Source organism: Myxocyprinus asiaticus, chromosome 8 (assembly GCF_019703515.2).
Source record: "Myxocyprinus asiaticus isolate MX2 ecotype Aquarium Trade chromosome 8, UBuf_Myxa_2, whole genome shotgun sequence".
In the NCBI taxonomy this organism is placed as follows: domain Eukaryota; kingdom Metazoa; phylum Chordata; class Actinopteri; order Cypriniformes; family Catostomidae; genus Myxocyprinus; species Myxocyprinus asiaticus.
In genome coordinates, this window is record NC_059351.1 from 26,801,660 (window position 1) to 26,824,003 (window position 22,344).

Below are 22,344 nucleotides of genomic sequence, written 5' to 3' on the forward strand. Positions count from 1 at the left end.
ACGTTGTTATTTTCCTAGCCATCTTAAATGGATAATTAGCTTTATCTTTTTGTTCTTTTGATAAACATAGTTATCTGAAGAACGTAGTTACACGTACTTAGACACGTACTTAGACATACATAACAGACAGCGCGTGTGCGAGAAGTTGACGAAAAAGGGATCCCTTCAAAGTCTGAAAGGGACTTTTGAGTTGGGAATCATTCAACAATGGAGCTTGGCTGCCCTCTATTGGACATTTCTTGTAATTGCCACTCGGAACTGGGTTAGACAAATGGCATGATTTTCTAGTATTTTTACATTTCAGTTGATATTTTTATTATATATAAAAAAAGAAAAGTTTATTAACAATAAACTTCAAAATTCAAGCATGCCAAATACCTCAAAATATGTGAATATACACAAAAAGGAATGACATTTAATGCATTGCCATGGCAACAGTATTTATATCAATAATCCCTTTAGAATTTTAAATTTGCACTGTCTTGACATTATTCAAATTTTTTTTGAAGCAATTCAGGTTAACAAAATAGGGATATTTCAAAGTCTGTTAAAAGTGACACTTCGTTCCGCCAGTCAGTGGCGCTACGGCCGTGATCCACAATAGCCCCATCAATGTGATCTGCCTGCAAGGACAAACATTTGGCTCAATTATGAATGTAAATCTCACCATGCCTGCAGAAGATATGAGACATTTCCTTATTAAAATTTTTTGACGTTATTTTATCGCATCGCCATGGCAACACCATTTGATATATCAAAAATCCCTTTGCAATTTAGCATTGTCAATGTCTTGGCATGATGTCGCCCACATTTGGTACCTGTAACATGAAATCCCTGGGAGGATTATTTTGAATTCCAAAGCATGTATTTTTCAAATAATCCAAAATGGCCAACTTCCTTTTGGGCAGAGCTTATGACTTTCAGTGTGAAAGCTGTCCGACTTGATGAGATCTATATGCGTACAAAGTTTGGTGACTGTAGCTCAAAAGGGATGTGCTACAGAGCCCCCCGAACATGCCCATGTTCTAGCCTGTGCTACGGAGCGCCCCCTGAAACTTTGCTAAGCCCTAATGGCCAACGACTGATGTGTGTGCAAACTTTCAAGAGTTTTCATGCATGTTATGTACCCCAAAAGCACCGAAAACCTTGAAAAGTGGAATAATAATAATACGAATCTTTAGAAGAACAATAGGGCCTCGCACTTTCAGTGCTTGGGCCCTAACAATAATCTTTAGAAGAACAATAGGGCCTTCGCACTTTCAGTGCTTGGGCACTAAAAATAGAGAGCAGTGTATTAAGCAAGACAGATGAGAGAAAATGCCAAATTTATTGTCACTCTCTCAGCAGTTGTAATAGAAACCCCCTCGCAGCTATGGTAACAAATTTTTTTTTAACTAATTCCAGGGTAATATTACACAAAGCATGATGTTATAAATTTACACTCAAAATTTAAAAAATTGCTAATATAAAAATGTCTGCTAGATTTACGCTGCTAAATAAGGCAGAAACGCGTCACAGACCATGAAAAAGGTCTATTAAATGGAATAAATGGTATAATCTTTAAGAAATCAAGATGTTGAGTGACACGTTCAGTGAGACGAGTGCGTGATACAGTCATAATTTTGAGCTAAATCGGACTCCATATGCAAGACCTAGCTGTAGCTGACAGAGTCGGCTGTTATTATTGATGATGCCATTGAGAAAGTGATCCTTATGGATTTAAAAACCTGAGATGTTCATCATGTGATTGATTAATTTCTTAAACAGTAAAGGAGGGCTGATTTTCACTTCAAGTAAATCAGCAAGTTGTTTTTGCATTATTGCAACATCAGGAGTTTTCTAAGTGTAAATTAGGCTGCTTGATATTGTGTCTTTTTCAAGTTTTGAAAAGTAACCGAGTATCCCGACAAAACAAAATTTATTGCAAGTGACATTTACATTACAAATATTATTAGATAGCTTCTTCCAGAAATTAACTCCTTGGTAGATTCATATGAAAATGTAGATTTCTTGAATGTCAGTTTGGGAGACTTATCCAACTTTTATTAATGTATTTCACAAAGTAATCACGCTGCAGTTAAAATAAGGCTTGCTTGAGCATTCAGCATCTCTTGGCTTTCGTGCATGGATGTGTTTTTAAAATGTCAATTGATGATGTTAGGTGACTGCGACAATGTATTATGTCCATACGGTATCTTGTTAATTGTGAAACAGTGTTTCCTTAATGGCATGAATCGCACTTAAGGCCTAGACTTAAAATGCACGGGTCACCACTGGGATTCAGATAACTAATTCTACAATTACAAACCTGGGTTTGTCTGGGGAATTGGGGTCTCTACAAAATACTATTAATTATTTGAAATCTTGTTTCCTTAGGTTTGCATCTTCTAAAAAATTCAAATCAATAATTCTTATGTTTTTCTTTTTATTAAAGCTCTGCTGCTGCAACCTTGTTTGAAGGGAGAAACACATTGTGTCCCTTCTGCATATGTTGTAACAATCTGTTCCAGATGGCAGGTGAAATTATAGGGTCATTCGTTCCTACATGGAGGTCTCTGCCTTTCTGGACTGAGTCTACAGTAGGCCTACCTGCACTATTCCTTTGAAACAGTGGGAGTGCTGACAGTGCAGCATCAGCTTTGACACTGCTGAATTTTCCTGACCTGATCCACCATACATATTACTAATATTTATGTTCTTTATATGATAGGTAAAAATGATTTTAGTACTATTCAGTATAACATTAGTAATATTCAAATTTAGCAAATTGAAGGACAAGGACTTCATTCAGTTTTCCACCAAAATGAAGACCAGGTGTTTCAAATGCGTTACAAATAAATATTTCAAATATAAATATCTACCATCAAAAGTGTGAAGAATTGGATGGAGACAATCACCAAAGTTCTGAGTCTGCTATAAAGTCAATTTACAATACAAATGCTTCTTGGACTCAGGTCACCTTTGAGTCAAAGATTTTTTTTTTATTAAAGACGACTCAAGTTGAACACCCTTTAAGAGTGATTGTCTATTGTGGGCAAAACATCAATTTTTTTTTTTTTTTAATTAAAAGGCATCTTTTGATACTTGTAACTTTTGCAGTTTAATAAGAGAACAGTGATTTCTATGTGATTTTATGGCTTTTTGTTCTTTTAGTGTTGATGTCTAGACAGCAGCAACGAGAAGTTAAATGGCTATCATATTGCAGTTCAAATCAATTTGGCAAAATTGCAATATTTTTAGGCCAAATCGTGCAGCCCTAATGTGCAGATAGTCTCATGTTCCTGATGTTGTAGTTCACGTCACTCAAACCAGACAGACAGAAATGTAAACACATGACCACTGAACATTATTTAAAATCTATACTTCAGGACATTTCAAGTTGATATTGTGAAACCTTTATTAATACACAAAGCACCAAAACATGAACTTTAGCGCTTGCCACCAACACGAGGAGCGTTGACCTTCATGGGTTTGGTTATTTTCTGTTTGGGTGCAGCTTTAGCAGGAGCCTGTAAACATGAACAAATATCTTAACTTTACAGATGCTATTAAAACAAGACAACTTAACATCTAAATAGAATAAACAATGTGAAAAAAAAACACATTTGCACTAACCCAGAGCTTACATAGAAACAAATACTTGACAGCATGAGGGTAATGCACATATAAAGTCTGAGTCCACATAAAGGTTCTCACATTTGAATCGTATCTAACCCTGTGGACTCAGTTGTAACTGTGAGATTTGATGAGAGAATAAGGGAAATGCGGAAAGAAAAATTTGATATTAGAGTAGTATTTTTAAAGGTGCAATATGTACATTTTTCATGTAATATTCGCCCTTTTTTTGCCAATGTGTGAACGGCTTGTAACACAACTTAAAAAAAATGAGCCCTTCCCGGACTTCCTAGGTTGCCTGTAGACTGATTTTCATGCTAAGGAACGGGTCGCTTTTGCTGGGAAAATCCGAAGGATGACATTTTGCACACTCCCGAGAGCCTTGCCTCAGCGCTTCCGCCATTTAACAGTGTCAACAGACAGTCTGCTGCACTAGGTAACTTATCTTAGAGATGGAATCCAGCAAACAGCCGGCTCCAAACACAACACCGACTCCTACACAAACTCAGAGTAAGTCAGCTTAAGCAAAACTTGCGTGTCAAGCATTTTTAAAGGAAACACCCCGGCGTTACATCTTTAATGCAGTTCTATTTAATGCGTTATAGCTTTAAGTTAAAATAAGGAAACTGGCATTTCTCTGTGCGGTCAGCGCCTCTTCAATAAGTTGCGAAGTGTCCCGATCTAAGGGGGAGAGATTGAAACCGCACCAGGCTGAGGTACACTCTGTTTTGGGGATGCTCATCCCTATAGTATCGCTTAATGCAGCTATATTATAAAGCGATGGCAACTTGTTGAATCATAATATGTCACTGTGCATTTCTTATCAAAGAAAATTGGCAAAACACAGCTTTATTAATAAGAGAGAGTTTGTTTTTTTGTTAGTTAAAGATGGATTGACGTGAACAAAAAGATGAGAGAGGGTAGTCTTCGCCCCATTATACACTGCAAAAAAATAATTTATTTGTTTTGGCTTGTTTTCCAATATAAACATCTAAAACTCCTTTAAAACAACGTACATTTACTTTAGCAGCTATACTGCAGAATATATATATATTTTTTTTTATCTGAGAATGTTGAATATAATATCAAAAATACAAATATTTTAAAATATCTAAAAATTCTTAAAAAAAAAAAAAATGCATTCACCTGAGAAGCAGCATAAGATGTTTAGACTTGCTTTTAGAGAATAGATCTTGAATACAAGTATTTTGTCTTTACTGCACTCGCAGAAGTATGACCAAGTGAAAAAATACACATATATACAAAATACTTATATTTAAGATACATTCTCTTAAAGCAAGTCTAAATATATTATGTTACTTCTCAAGTAAATGTATCTTGTTTTAAGGATTTCTAGACAATTTTAAATGGAAAAAAAAAAGACTAATATACTTGATAACAATAGGATTTTTTTGTAGTGAAATTTTTACTGAATTAAACACAATAAAAAGTATTTTTTCCCTTTAATTCAGTGAATGTCATTTAGAGGTATTATTACAAGATGATTTTGTCCTCTTTATTGTTAGCAAGCACGTTTAATACAACCTTTTAAGTCGGGCACAAGTTGAACAGTCGGTTTAGAGCTAATGATTAATCGTTGCAATAATCGCCCGAATGGTCGAATAATCGTTCGAATAATCGTTAGATTAGTCGATAATCAAAATAATCGTTAGTTGCAGCCCTACTGCAAAGCATGTGAAATATAGTGCCATAAGGATTGATCTGTGTAATTTTAGCTAATTGATCTTGCCTGCATACTATAAGTCAGGTATGCTGATTCACAGTAACTGACAATGTTAATCTGTAATTATTCAGCAAGGTAAACTACAATAACAAATTAAATGAATGATAGACAATGTTCAAGATAATGCAAAAAGACCCATTCATTAGTGTAACGTAACTTGGTTATACAGAAAATATATACATTCTATTATTATAAAACAATAGCGCATTGATATATCAAAATGACAGTTGTGATAGAATCACATCAATACTGAATTGTCAACATATTTATAATGTACAGTCTATTTTATAAACAGCTGTCATCATCCACCAAATTTAGCTAACCGCTATTGATAAAGCTAGCTAGCTAGCTAATGGCGACATTGACTGCATTTACACGATAGCCTATGTATCATGCAAAGAAAAGTGATTACTTCAAACTACAGTCTCCCATAGCCAGACCTATATCCACACTTTGTTTTAGCCCTGTTCCAGCACTGGAGATTCAAATATATTATACAGTCTCAAAGTTTGTAGTAAAACAATCATAACTGTGTAATTTTAATTATGCTACCTCATGTGTCATCATGATGCCAGTGAATCACATTCAGTCTCTTTGTTTTGGTCATGCTCGCTCGCATCCCTATGGAGTGTGTGCGTGCGATCACGAGCAACAGGGTGCAGTTCACTTAATGGCCACAGGTGTCATTAATAACATGGGTTTCTGAATCTTACATATTGCACCTTTAATACTCGAGTGGCTGGTGCAGAACGAGTACTATTACTCGTGCACATTCCTATACTTGACGCGTCCGCTTGTTCACAAGGGTCCGTACACAGAAAGTGAAATCATCGGTGATGAAAGTGGCAGTCGCCTTTGCAAGGCTCAGTTTCACACGATCGTGCACATGCCAATTTTTCTAACTTTGAGCAGTGTGCACGCATCACGCTTCAATCCCGTTTGGACAAAATCATGGAAAGGGATGTCTGCACTTTTGAGGCAGCATAAAACTACTAGTAATGTTAAAAGCACAATGTTTTCACTGTGATATATAAAACAAGGGTTATGGCTTAAGTATAAAAGCTTAAGGCTGGCATACTGTCTGTCATCTTTTGTGTTCCACTGAAGAAAAAAAAAAAAAAAGTCATACAGGTTTGGAACAATATGAGGGTGAGTAAATTACAATTCTCGTTTTGGATGAACTATATTTTTAAACAGTTTTTTACCTTAGTATTCTGGGTGGATGGCTTCTTGGTTGCCTGCTTTGCTTTCTTGGCCTCTTTGGCAGCCCTAAAAGAACAAAATCAGTAAGCCCAGGGTATCTGCTGGTTTGAAGGAATGAAATTTAAGACTTAAAGAAATAGTTCACCCAAAAATGAAAATTTGCTGATAATTTACTCACCCTCAGGCCATTCAAGATGTTGTTTCTTCATCAAAACAGAATTTTTTTTCTGGCCTCCTCCTTTAAACAGTGCGTGTGAATGAACAATGTTTTTTGAAGGTCCAAAATGCATATTTATGGTGCATCAAAATAATCCACACGACTCCAGTCGATAAAGTTCTTCTGAACCCAAACAATTGATTATTTTTAGAAACCAAACAATACTTGTGTAATTTTTAACTACAAATGTTCGCTTCCGTACATCTGTGACGCGCGCTCATGAGAGGGATGACACAAGCTCGTTGGTGAGGTCACGCATGGAAGAGGAGACAGAAACGCGTCATTGTTTACAAGGAGCGCTGTACAAACATTTAATTGTCTTTGATGTAGATTTGTATGTGTATTGTTCAAAATGGTCATTTGGTGTGTGTATCCTGGACGCTTCAACCTTCAGAAACCGCAAAGAAAATGCATGCCGGGAAAAATATTAACTTTTCATCAATTGCCTATACGTGATCATGAGCGACTGAAGCTCTGGCTTATCGTGCTGAACATGGATATCAGTACACCCCTACATTCTCTCAAATACTGGAGGGTGTGCAGTGAACATTTTACCCCTGAGGATTTCAGACCATCGAAAGAAACAAAAGGGTCAATAACTGAATTCATCGGCTGTGCCTGTTATGTTTTTCCAGCAAACTCAGTTAGCACCTCCCTCAGCGCTCCGCTCCTCATCACCCGATTTCTAATTCACCGCACCTGCACTCAATTCACTCGCTCATCACTGCCTGCATATATAACTCGCCTTCATGCCACTTCACTGTCAAGTCTCACACAAAAGACTCTAGTTTGACCGCGCTGCTCTCACGCAGTGTTTACCTGCCTGTATTTGCTCTTGATCTTCGTCGATATCTGTTTAGTGCTTACCCTGCTGTTTCGCCTGTTACTTCAGTTCTGTGGACATCAACCTTGTGAATCCCTCTTCAGTTTGTGAATCTTCTCTACCTGTACCATTGATCTCACTGTGTAAACCCTGTAAATCCTGTGAATCACAGTAAACGCTCTCGCACTTGGTTTCACTAACTACAACTTGTGTGGCTTGAATTCCTGACAGTCATATAGCCTATATATTTCTGCTAAAGAAAAAGCACAAGTAGATAACGCAATGGCATTGCTCTGAAATAAAGGATTGTTATTTACTGCAGTAATGTTTTTTGTATTATTATTATTATTTGCAAATGATTTATTTTTATTTTACATCGTTTTGAAATTTTGGTTTGTGAATGGTGCTTGGTCTGTGCAAGTTTCTCTTGTAAACAATGACACGCTTCCTGCCTCCACGTGTGACCTTACCAACAAGCTTACGTCATTCCTCTCATGAGCGGGCATCATAGAGATGTACAGAAGTGAACATTTGTAGTTAAAAAGTATAAGTATTGTTTTGTTTCTAAAAAATAATCAATCGTTTGGGTTCAGAAGCACTTTATTTGTCGACTGGAGTCATGTGGATTATTTTTTGCACCCTAAATATGCATTTTGGACCGTCAAACAAAATGGAGTACATTCACTTGCATTGTTAAAATCCTAAAAATCTTAAATTCTGTTTTGATGAAAAACTCAGATACATGTTGGATGGCCTGAGGGCGAGTAAATTATCAGCAAATTTTCATTTTTGGGTGAACTATTCCTTTAAGGCCGAATAAAAAGAATTAAGACCACTTTTGCCATAAAAAAAACCATTACATAATTAGCAGGTAAATACAAAACCTACTTGGATGTCTCTGGACATATTTTTTATAATTAAGCATTCGTTTTCTTTCTTTTTTTTAATAATACAACATTAAAACTCTAAATGAATTCATTATGAATGCATATAGCCTAAAGTATGTAGCCTATATTGTGACCCTTCTCTTTAGTCACTTGCTTTCCAGCAAGACATGACGCAATAGATCAATCATTTGGCAACGTCACCGCTTACGCCAAACACTGAAATGGTGGCAAAAACCACGTGCAAAAAGTAAACTTATCGGATTACATTGTTGAGAAATTATTTCAAGGACTCTCGTTGACTGCTGTGGCTTCAAGCCATCAACAGAGCTGACTAGACTGAGGACATCATTTCAACTCACAACTTTGCAGCAAAAATATATCCACCTTTTTCCACAGGCAGCAAAATTACCCATTATGCTTCTTCCAATGCGGATGCAACAGACTTCTGCTTCGCAACTTATTCCCATTACCAAGCACTACGATATCACTAACAACAGTCAAAAACAGAAGAACAGTCCGTTTACTTATCGTAAATCACTTTCTCACTAAAGTCTGTGTATAGGCATTAGGTTTCGACGGCAATCCCGAATAGATGAGAACACAATCACACACATTTGCATGGTAAAATTATATGTTATGTGTGTGTGAGAGAGACAGACACAGACAGAGCACGCAGAGGGAGAATCCAAGAATATGATGCGCTAGATTTCATTGCGTTTTTTGTTGTGCACTTCAATATGAAAACAGCCAAATCCCAGACATTTAGGGAAACTAGAAATCCGACCAGATGCTTTATTAAGGTTAGAAAGAGAGGACATGTCCATGAAAAGAGGGTGTATGGTCATCATAGGTTCCATTTAAAAATCTTCCGATTTATGGCATTATTTCTGCATTATGTTCTCACGCACTCTGCTGACAACAACTGTCTCTACCTCATTCACATACACTCACAGCGCTACATGAGATAAGAACCTCGTAAAGAGGATTAATGAAAAACAAGGAGCTTGGTTTAAATGTTTTTCATCTTTGTTATCTTCCAAAATGACAAACATCATTTGGAATTATCTGTCAATGTTTTAAAAAATATGCAAGTTACAGAATTAGTTTAATGCAACCTCTGCTTATTACATCTGGTTCGACTCTAAATGTTTCAGCATTGGCAGCTTTTGTGGGGGCTTATTGTTGTGACATTCATTTTACAGTAGTTTTTAAGCCACCTGTAGTTATACCCTATAACAGCGCATATTCATCCAGGGCCTCGACTGCTCGCAATCACCAGTAACGTTAGTCTAGCTGATAACTACTAAGCGGAAGTGTGGAGCATCCGAGAGGAAGTCTCTCGCCGTAATGGCGCCGCCCATGGAGAAGTCAGGAAAAAGGTGGATAGCGAACATGATTACATGTTTGTTATTAACTCATCATTATAGTAATTGTATAGCTAAAGATATGTTTGTATTTATGGTGGTTTTGTCATACTTCCTTTAATCATCTAATCTTGTCAAATCTAACACAAGTCAATGGGCTTTCTGCCACCACTTACTGTGCATGCACTGACATTTTTGTAAACAAGAGGACTGGTCTGTAGACCTTATTTACAGTAGTGCCATGTTTGATTTTTAAAGGGAATGGAAACGAGGCTGTGAGGGGTAGACTTACAATCTCTTCAATGGCATGCATGGTATAAAACTGTAAAAAGCTCCTAGATCCCATCTAATTTTCCACAACTCTTGTTTAGAGTTTGTCTACTGAGTGTTCTTGAAGATATTTTTTCAATGTTTTGTCTGCAGAATGATCCAAAACACTTTAAACTGCAGTACAGCTCATTAAAGAGACTACATCTATCCCTCACAGCCTCATTGTCATTCCCATCAAAAATCAAATATATGCGGCATGTGATGAATAACATATGTATTGTTTCTTGGCAGATACCTTTAACAAATACTTTAACAAGTAGTTAAAAGGCAGTTAAAAAATTAAATTTGTCATCACTGCTCACCGTTGAGTCATGTATGAATTTTTCTCTGCCATGGAACAAAAAAAAGATGTTAAAATGTTTAGTCTCATCACCATTCACTGTATCTTTTTTCATTCAATGAAAGTGAATGGTGACTGAAACTCCCTAATATCTCATTTTGATATCCACTGAATTAAGTCTTACAGGTTTGCAACAGCATGAAGGTAAGTGATGACAATTTTCATTTTTGTGTGAAATCAAGTAAAAACTTGTCAGTTACCTTAAAAATGGCCATTTAAAGTTGACAAGATGTACTGAAAATGTTAACAGATTAAATTATGAAAGATAACTGCTGCATAATTAGTTATGTATACCAAACACAGATTATATACTAAATATACACTGCATGCCCAATTATTAGGCAAATTGTATTCCTCAGGATTAATTGTTGAACAAACACAATGCTCTGTCAATCCAAAATTGAGCCTCAAACCTGAATGTTTAACAAGAGTATATAAGTGTGCACATTTATTGCACAAATAAGAAACAAAATGACAATTAAATAACATTTTTGGCCTTTCAAAAATATTCAGTGACCAATATAGCCACCCTTCTTTTCAATAACTGCCATGAGCCTTCCATCCATGGAGTCAACTTTCACTGAAGCAGGAACCACAGCCTCCCAAATGCTGTTCAAAGAGGTGTATTGTCTTCCCTCACTGTAAATCTCACGTTTGAGAAGGGCCCACAAGTTCTTAGTAGGATTTAAGTCAAGTGAGGAAGAGGGCCAAGTCATTATTTGGGCATCTTTGAGGCCCTTGCTGGCTAGCCAAGCAATGGAGTACTTGGATGCATGAGATGGAGCATTGTCCTGCATAAAGATCATGGCCTTCTTGAATGCTGAGGTCTTCTTCCTGTACTACTGCTTGAAGTACCTTGCTGTCACCTGACTCGAAGTGGTGCCCTGTGTCCATTAGTGATCCAGCCATGTTCCCATCCATCTGGTCCATCAAGAGTCACTCATTTCATTTGTCCATAAAACCTTTGAAAAATCTGTCTTCATGTGTTTCTTTGCCCAACCTTGATGCTTCAACTTGTGAATATATTCAGTGGTGGTCGTGTTTCAGCCTTCTTGACCTTGGCCATGTCTCTGAGCATTTGACACCTTGTACTTCTGGATACTCCAGGTAGGTTGCAGTTCTGGAATATGGTAGCACTGGAGGATAATGGGTTCCTGGTAGCTTCACGTTTAATTCTTCGAGTCTTTTGCAGTTAATTTGCGCCTTTCTTCATGCGTTTTTTGCGCCTCAGTTTACTATTCGCAACAAAACGTTTGATTGTCCGGTAGTCACGCCTCAATAGTTTCGCTATTTCGAGAGGGTTGCATCCGTCTGAAAGGCTTTTTTTGGTGTGGATTTTTTCCCTTTTTCTCCCAATTTGGAATGCCCAATTCCCAATGTGCTTTAAAGTCCTCGTGGTCGCGTAGTGATTCGCCTCAGTCCGGGTGGCAGAGGACGAATCCCAGTTGCCTCCGCGTCTGAGATCGTCAACCCGCGCATCTCATCACGTGGCTTGTTGTGCATGTTGCCACAGAGACATAGCCTCCACACGCGCTTCACGCCATCCACCGCGGCAACCACGCTCAACTCACCACACGCCCCACCGAGAACGAACCACATTATAGCGATCACGAGGAGGTTACTTTTGCCACACACTCCCTCATAACACAAATACATACCACCTGAAAATGACTGAATCCAATAAGCATTCAAGTTTATATGGTTTGGAGTTGGAAAATGTGCATAGAAATAATAAGATCAGAATACTCACTTGCCTAATAATTGGGCACGCAGTGTAGATAATATATTTTCATATCATGTATATTATTAATATTATTGTTTTGTACATTACAATTGTTTTTTTATTGACTGATTCAGATGGCAGAGAAAACACCAGTATGTGTCAGATGGAGCTGTAGAGAGATGGAGATGAGATAACAGGTGTAACTCTGCAGCTGTGTAGTTCTGTTAGCTTTACAATTATTAAAGGTGATGTTAAATAAGGTAGTGCCATGATTTTTAAAGCGCACCGCTCCAACCTCACGTGCTTGCAAATTGCAATGTTGACAGCTTTGTGGATTATAAACAGGAGCGATAGTGTTAGCACACCACTCGCTTACAGAAACACAGAATAACAGCAGAGGATTAACAGGTTTATGAAGGTTTATACATGTGTAACTTCGTAAATTCAGTAAAAATGCATTTGCTTGCACTTCACTGCACGTGCCCACACTAAACTCAAGCATCAGCTGCTAGAAGCTGGCTGCACAAGAGAGAGAGAGACAGGGAGAGTGCAAGATGATTCTGACTAGCGCAAAATCTGCTGTTTCAAGTGTCTCCTCTATTCATGCCCCAAAATTTAAGACCCCTGCAAACTAAATTTAAGACTTCTTGTAATTTAAGATATTGAAGACTTTTTATGGCCTTACATTTTAAAAAGTAAATTTAAGACTTTAAGGACCCGTGGGTACCCTGTAAGCAGTAAGAGCATGGGAAAATTCCAAGAGTTTTTTGTGCATGCATCTCAAAACAGTTGCAACTAGGGATGGGCATTTTGACTACTTGAGTACTCTAATTACTCGAGTACTCGTCGAGTACTTGAGGGGCAATGACATGTATATAACATGTCTGACAATCATCTTAGGCTGTTATAAAATAATCAGTTACAAAATTTACAAAAGATTGCATAATCAAAATATAAAGCATCATATTTTGTCATTATGTGAAGATTCACTGCCCAACTCAATGCGCACAAGCACATCTGTCTGTTCTTCTTTCAGGTTACCATACACAAAAAAATTAAATAAATCCTGTTAAGTTTACAGTAAAAACTGGCAGCCAGAAATTCACTGTAAAAAATACAGGAACCACACTTCAGGCTTTACGGGATGTAATTTTGATGCCTGTATATTTTACTGTGCATTACTGTTTATATTATTAAATTATATAAACTTAATACTTCAACCTTCTGAAACTGTAAAAATCTGCTTTTCACTTTATAATGTATTGTTACTCACCATAGTATTTACAGAAAAGCATCAGTAGTGGCCTTTCCAAGAGCAATGACCAATAAACATGTAGCAACAGTGCTCAGTGTCACTCATGCAAGCACTAAACACCATCAGGGTAACACGTGTGAAATAAAAATAATGAAAAACATTAACTAAACTACATCAAATAAACACAGAACACCCATATGTAGATAAGTTATATTAAAAATGAGAAGAACTAACTATTTCCTTAAAATATCATGAAATGTGATGGGTAAAGCAGGGAATTCTGGGAACGCCCGATTATTGTTAATTACGGTTAAAAAAACAATTTACCGTAAAAAGTACATGTACTCTCGTTAAACATAATATAAATTTTTACAATTATACGGTAAAATCATACTTTTTACATGTAAAGAATTTAATTTACAACATTGTACTGTAAAATTACATGTATTGTCTTTATATTATAATTTTTTACCATATCTTTTAATGAGCCCACATTATGCTAATTTACAGGTTCATGATTTTATTTTGGGGGTCTACTAGAATAGGTTTACATGCTTTAATGTTCAAAAAACTAATTTCTCATACTGTACATTTCTGCTAAACCTATTTTCATCCTCTGGCTCAAACGCTCATTCACCTCCTGTCTCTTTAAAGCCCCCCTTTCCGAAAAGCCAGCTGTCCTAATCTGTTGTGATTGGTCAAATGCATAGTGTGTGTGTCGGAAAAGTAACGTCCCTTACCATAACCGAGTTTCGGGCTTCCTTAACAGCTGTAAACACTATTGTAACTATGGTAACAATGGCGTCGGTTTTTGCAGTTTGAGTCCGATAATGAAAATTTGCAAGAACAAGCTGATGGTAAATTTTAACCACGGATGCTTCAATTTGTCTGCCTTTGGAAGTCCAAACAAAGAGGTTTTGCTTTTGGAGTGAAGAAAAACGCGATGTTATGGCGTCTCCTGTTAAGTCAACCGCGATTTGAAAATAGATGGTTCAGACAGTCACTAAAACACTGTAAAAAATTCCCTTAATTTTAACGGTAAAAGACTGTAAAATGCTACAGTAAAAAAAAAAAAACATTAATTGGTAAACGGGCAGTTACCTTAAAGAGGCCCTATTATGCTTTGGGATTTTACCTTTCCTATAGTGTGTAACAGCTCTTTGAGCATGTAAAAGGTCTGCAAAGTTACAAAGCACAAAGTCCACACAAAAGGGAATTATTCTCTCTCACAGACAACACTGCTCAAGAGCTACACGAAACGGCTGGTTTGTCAGCCATTTCTTCCGTAAAGTATCTACGTCAATATGTAACCCATTTTTATAATGCCCGCCTAAGGACTACTTTGTCCCACCCTCAAACAAACGCAGTTATAGCTCAGGCCAGGATGAGTTGAGTTAGTGTTATCGCCATGTCGAGAAGACGCTGTTTTAATACGCGTTACGTTGAAGTTCAGTTTTGAAGATGCTGTGTTCTGTCTAGCTCTTTGAAACGCTCGCCTGCTGTATATGCGCTGCTTCAGCATGTTGAGTCCACTGCCACACACCTGGTGTGTGTCTCTCCAAGTGTTCGCTCCTGTTGTGAAAGCCGTAATGCTCCGTATTGTTGTTGCTTTGATGATTCAAAGTGCTCCATTCAACTCCGAGAGTCAGAATTTCCACCTTTCAACTGGGGAAAGTGCAACCGAATGAAACTTTGTCAGACTTCTAACATGGAAACCCGTGCAGAAATCTTCAACTACCATTTTGTCTAGATGCAGGCGTTACATCACGCAAACATGTCGGCACTCAAGGCAGTTATGTTTACAGTCAGTGACAAGTATTTACTAATACAGTGCTGGATACAGTGTAAATTTACCTACAGTCAACTGAAACAAAAGGCTGTCTTTTTGAGAAGTAACTTTGAGAAACTTCAACTAGTGCTGTGTCATGTGAACATGCGGCTGTTAAAACTGAACATGTTTTTGTCCACTTGTGCTGTTTTTCAATAGTTTTCCATGTAAACATTCGCTAGATGGATGTCTTTGGACAACTGCGTCACGTTTCACTGTGTTTTTAGCATCTCTCACAGGAGCGCTGCATTTTTAGAAGCTGTGTCAAGTTAAAACGAACTTCAACTGATAAAAACACATCTCGAGACACCTGCGTTCTTCTCTATTCGTTGTGGTGCATTTTGATTTTTTAGCATGAAAACACGTTTGTCTGAACGGTTACTGGAAGAAATGCTTAAGCCAGTAGTTACAATACTGTGCAAAAGTTTTAGGCACTTGTGAAAAATGTTGCATTGTAAGGATGTCTTCAAAAATAATGCCATTAATAGTTCATTTATCAATTAACATCATACAAAGTCCAGTAAACATAAAAAAGCTAAATCAATATTTGGTGTGGCTTCCTTTGCCTTTAAAACAGCCCCAATTCTCCTAGGTACACCTGGACACAGTTTTTCTTGGTTGTTGGCAGATAGGATGTACCAAGCTTCTTGGAGAATTCACCACAGTTCTATCTATTTAGTCTCAATTGCTGTCTCTTCATGAAATCCCAGACTAACTCTATGTTCAGTGGGGGCAATGCCATCTCTTGCAGAGCTCCCTGTTCTTCTATTCTAATCTTTTCTATTTGCAAAGTAATGTTTGGGAATCTAAAATATATTTTTCCTATTGACACACTAAAGCTGAAACTATAAATAACCATTTTAAGACAAATATTTTTGTGAAACATCTTAAGTGCCTAACATTTTTGCACAGTACTGTACACGAATGCTACTCTTACTCAAGAAAATAAAACAAATGCTTCTCAAAGTCACCAGAATAAACACTTGTGTTTTTTTGCAAAAAAAGAAAAAAAAAAAAAGAAAAAGTTTTAGGCAGAATTAGAGGTCTGCAACCCAACCAGGGCCCAATGGGACCTGAGAACCCAACAGGTTCAGGTTTGTAATTAATGAAAAAATAAACAGGCCTACCGATCTTGTTGTTTCACACACACGCTCTCACTCACAGACTCGCACGAACGGACGAGTTTGGGGCTGTTCACACCGAATGTGTTTTTGTGCACGTCTGTTCCGTTTTCCCATTGTTTAATAACTTGCTGGACGAATGTCTTTGACATTTGCACCACGTCTCGCTTTTTCTTCAGTGTCTCCCGCAGGACCGGCACTGTTTAAACACTGTGTAGAGTTAAAAAGAAATTCACATTTTCAAAAATGCACGTTAAGACACCTGCGCTCCGTTTTATTCTTTGCATGTAGATTTGTTTTCAGCGCAGCTGTAACAAAGATTCAACATTCTGAACAAGTTCAGGCTGCATAGAGGGGACTGCTGCATTGTTTCATATTATTCCAGATTGTTCTGCACCAGGTAAAGATTCAGCAAATAAACAGTAAGGCAATGTTTTTTCCCCTTCTGCTCTAGTGTACTAAGGGGCTGCTGTGCCTTGTTAAAACTGTGTATGTTTACTGTTTCAGTACTGTTACAAATGTTGCCTATATGCTTTCATAAAATACAGCCTATTGCAACAGTACTTGCTAGAAGAAATTAGATAGTAAGCGGGTCCGGGTTTAAAATCTGACGGTATTGTTTTGGGTTTCATTTTAAGGCCCGTGCAGACCTCTAGGCAGATTTCTGTGCATACTCTCAGATTAAATCCTGCAGGCGCCCATGCATGCAGACACTGTTTGTCTCCATAGAAAACGGAGCAACAGTGCTACCTGATAGGTGCATACTGTATGTGATGGAATAAAGACGTCAAATTGATTCTAATATTTTATGTAACTACATTTTAAATGCAGCATGTTATAGACCTCTGAAAAGTAAAAAAAAAATAAAAGGGGTAAAGTTTATTCTACACATCCAACAAACAACTTGAGACTTTAAGGAATGTGAAATCTTGCAATTGTACAAAGCACAATTTTTCAAAAGGTACAATGAATTGTAAAAACCAGCAGTTCAAATAATCGCGTAGACCACATCTTAAACTGCATGTTAATGAACTAACACAGTACGTCAAGTACAACATCACACATGAAACAGTGTGCATTTGAGTCCTTAGGATATAAAAATGGGTAAACTAGTGTGCAGCTCAGCTGACAGAGCAACAGGTGGATGTGCAGACTAACAGGCATTCAACGTGCTCACCTGATGGCCTGCTCTCTCTGGGCTTTACGCACTTCAGGTTTCTGGTTTCTCTTTGCCAGTATTTCTGCCAGCGAGGCACCGGTGATCGCCCGCTGGAACTTCACCGCACGACGGGTGCGTTTCTTACTCACCTCTTCCTGTTACAGCCCAAAAAAAATACATTTTCAACTCTAAGTCCAGTTACGTTTCATTGCAGAATATATTCAATATGCAGAATCTGAAAATTAAATGACCTGAAGATCCAGAGAGGTGTACTAGTTAAATGAAAATTACATTTAATCTCCCTAAGTTTACTTCAAACCAGTAGGACTTCCATGCAAGACAATTTTTCTTACATTTTTACACCATATTTTAAGTGCATAGCCTATCAAGCTCCAAAGGAGTAAAAACACTGTAAACCAGATTAAAAGTATCACAATATTCTAAGCTTTCTGAAGCCATTCAATCACTTTTGCATAATAAACAGACCAAAATCATTAATAAACTCCAGCATGCAGCGAATATGGCAACAATGTCAATATTATAAATACTCGTTGGTTCTTGCATCATGACGATTGGTAAAAAGACGGTTTGTGTTCCACAGAAGAAAGCGATACAAGCTTGGAGCAACATTAAGAGTGAATTTAAAATTTTGAGTGAACTATTCCTAAATCTAGAATTAGTGCACTAGTTAAACTCACTGACTGCCCCTTCTTGTGTTTGCGTCTGTACAGAACGGTCCAGTTGATCTGTCTGGGGTTTCTCTTCGACAGAAACGCAGACTCACATTTAGCGTTGAGAAACTGGAATACCTGTAGAACATAAACAACAGCATGAAAAAAAGATGACATTAGTGGTTTTTTTTTTCCTTCCTTCTTAATACCAGATCAAATCACATTGTTTTGGGCAGAGGTGTGCGAACATATTAAAATGCATTATAAACCCACCACAAATTATAATCCTCATGTATATGTTGCGTTCTGCAATGACAGATGTGTTTCAGTCTGATAGTTACAACATATTAAATGACACAGCGAATAGCCATTTAATTTAAAAAGTGAAGTCATGTATTAACTAACCCATACCCGTTAAGATCAACTACTACACGACTAATAATTTACTCATACAGCTAACAGGCCGCTGCTATGCTATGCTATGCTAACTAACAGACAAGACATCAGTGCGTCTCTCTCATCAGTCCATACTCACATGAATACAACACAAGAATAATAAAGACAAAAACACTAATAATAATAATAATAATCCGCAATAACCACTTTTACCTTTCCATCGATTCTGGCGTACCGCCGGCCGTGGCCGGGATAGATTTTATATCCACTGAAACTGCACAGATCGACCCTGCACATCAGAAATAAGACTTAGCACCGAAACATTTAATTTAGTATTAACTTATAATCACAGTAACATACGATTATGAAAGATCAAACGACAGATGTTTGTGGATTTACACGGACTACACCAGAAACTCACTTCATGGCGGCGAGTCAGATAGGGAAAAGGAAACGGAATTGTGGGTAAGCGATTTATAAAGTGGCTTGTTTCACTGTTGGTTGATGTTTTTTCAAAGTAAACCAATATTTGACATCAAAATATACTCAGGGATATTATAAAAATATCATTAATTGTTATTTTTGTTAAATCAATTTATCCAATAAAATCATCGCTCGTTTGCCTGGCGGTGAGACCGAACGTTTTTGAGCGTAATCCATGTCATTGTTAATTATCCCAAATATATACAAATATTTACAGATGGGTCAAAAGATACAGAGCATCAGACAACTGGAGCAGCATTTATAGTACCAAAATGGAAAGAAAATGGAATAAAACGAAGTTCAAATTATTTGGGAGTATATACATGAGGTACATTATAATTATGAAGAGAGAAAAGAAAATAGATTTTACAGGTGTACTTTTAGTCTAATACTTTATTTTAATTATATATTAATATAATTATACATATTATATACTCTGCACCCATCTTTTGAGGTACTTCAGCTTGGGAATTAACATTACTTGCGTTTGAACACCATATTTACTGGCAAATTGGCGTTATTTTTTGAATGCAGCCTTCAAATGCGACCTTCTTTTATGGGAATTTGAAGGATGCATGAGGTGTATTCTTCGTGGGCACTCACAACCCACAATTCAAAAAATATTGACGTCAATTTGCCCGTAAATATGATGTTCAAACGCAAGGAATGTTAATTCCCAAGTTGAAGTACCTCAGTAGATGGGTGCAGAGTATATAATATGTATAATTATATTAATATATAATTAAAATAAAGTATTAGACTAAAAGTACACATGTAAAATCTATTTTCTTTTCTCTCTACATCATTATAACTCTCCTAAAATGTACCTCATGCATTCCCTTCCAGAGGGACTTTGTTCCCTTCTCACTCAAAGCGCTTGCGCTTGTTAAAGAGTGGCGTGCTGTCATAGCAACCATGTTACGTTCCGTTTCCATTTGTACTACGAAGACCGTCTCATTTAAACGAGACTTGATTAAAGGAGGACGCTCGGTATACTACAGCCTTCAAAGGACGCGTCCTACCAAGCACGCAGCCTTCCAAACGAGTCACAGCCATGGACATATACATGTCTATTATGGCGGGAACTCCGTGCCAAAACCAAGCGTCCGACCGACCGAAGTATAACCGAACATCTTGTGCTTTGAGCGTCTTACACGACGGGTGACCCACGTGACGACCTGACGTGACATCAACGTCTTAAAATTAGCTTGTTTTAACTAGGTAAGTGTCCAAGCTGTTGTTTAAAGACCATAAATGAATAATACAGGCACTAGATGTAGATATTTTATACCTAAAACAATACTCAACCATTTTTCCTGCATCCTGCTGTACTTCCCTCAATAAGCATTCAGAGAAAGGTGTTGTAGGCTATTGTAAGTCATTCTGCGTGATGAACTCATAGCTATAAAAAAGCTACCACCTGTCTATCATGACTTTCTCTGATAATTTTGAAAGAAACTTACATACCACATTCCATGACAAGGATCTAAAGTTCTGTTTTCATTTTTCAAAGGCAACGTGTGTGTGTGTGTGTGTGTGTGTGTGTGTGTGTGTGTGTGTGTGTGAGTCTGTTTGTACTTGAGAGTGTGTTACTTAAAGAGAACAAACATACTGTATATACATGCATACCTACATACAAAGTCTTAATTCATGTCTTTCTATTTTTTCATATTATTTTATTATTCACACATATCATTTTTATATAATCTTTTTTTTTTTTTTTTTTTACTCATTTTTCATATTGTTATTTGTCAATTTTTGACAAATATTTAACAATATTTGTTAATTTTATGTTGTGTGCTATATTGTCTCACAGGTTAGAGATAAAGAGTTTCAATTTCAAGGTCTTCAGTGTCATGGGACAATGTTGTGAAGAAGTAATTGTCCATTGAATTTGCATGGTATAGTAACACTTGTTGAATTAGTGCTGGTCAGACAAAGTCAGACTGAGCATTGAGAAAGACGCAATTAAGATTTTTCAATAAACTCTGCTCATTTTTACCATCACTTCATCTCCTGCCTTCTTCTGTATTCCCCCTGCTGATTCTTGGGCTGGTTGGAGAGTAAGTTAACATAACAAGCTGTTGATGTTGACTGGTTTTGGATATTAGACAGAACTCTGATATATGGATATCTTCTGATGGAAAGAGAGGTCTTGTGTTCACTGGATCTAACATGCATTTTCACTGCTTCTCATGTTTTCATATTGTAAGCATATCATTAAATACTGTACATGGCATCACATCCCTGTCTATAGGCTATATTCATAAGCAGTGGGTGAACAAATTGCAGGGTAAGGGTACGTAAAATAAAATTAAGTAAATAAATAACATTTAAAATACATTTTTCCCATCTGAATCCATACATTTCAAGATTTTCAAATTGCAGGTTCAGCCTACTGTACAATGTTCACACTCCATACAAAACACTCCAATTTATTAAATTGTTGATTATTGTTATTTCCACAGACACCAATATTCATATTGATAATTATACATCTCAAATTGATGCTTATCAATCCATCATTCTTTATATATTCAGTCTCTTTATTAGGGCTGGGTATCGCCAGGCACCTCACGATACGATACGTATCACCATACATATGTCACAATTCGATATATCATGGCACATCACAATATCATGATTAAATTCAGTTAATTTGGGTATATTTCAGTTATTATGTCCATGTTTGCTCATATATGAAAGAAATGTGGAATTCCACTGTTATTTAGACAATCTGCTTCATCTTTATAGAACTGTTGGACATGATATAAATACACAAAAAAACAACAACATCTGAATAAAAATATACTGGAATCGATACAATAGCATGAGAAAAATTATCACGATATATTGCTATTTGATTGTATTGGCACAGCTCTACTCTTATCCCTCTTTCCAGGAAATCTAGAGAATCTCCAGATGATGTCATATGCAGCTTTAAGAGAGCCTTTAGAGCCCTCTTTCACAGTTTATTGGCAAGACAACCTTTCCTTCTCCTGGATCTCTTTCTTCTGAGCCTCTGAAGTTTTGTCTGTAAAACATAATCATACATTCCCCCATTGTCTGTTGTATATTTATGTTTACTACATGTTTCCATCATTGGTTACATTTATTTTAAACTTTTCTATTCTAAGTATATATTTTTATATTCTAAAACAGGTATATAATAAACAGTTTAAAGT

At 36.9% G+C, this 22,344-nt stretch overlaps 1 protein-coding gene across 1 annotated transcript; it reads right to left on the reverse strand.

The window, feature by feature from the left end:
* Positions 1-3,379: 3,379 nt before the first annotated feature.
* On the reverse strand, positions 3,380-19,169 carry LOC127444972 (60S ribosomal protein L24-like). Its single transcript, XM_051704664.1, has 6 exons — positions 19,098-19,169; positions 18,890-18,965; positions 18,308-18,418; positions 17,628-17,764; positions 6,565-6,628; positions 3,380-3,509 (listed from the first exon to the last, which is right to left on the reverse strand). The coding sequence occupies exons 1-6, from the start codon at positions 19,100-19,102 to the stop codon at positions 3,429-3,431; spliced, it is 474 nt and encodes a 157-aa protein (XP_051560624.1). The 5' UTR covers positions 19,103-19,169; the 3' UTR covers positions 3,380-3,428.
* Between the last annotated feature and the right edge of the window lie 3,175 nt (positions 19,170-22,344).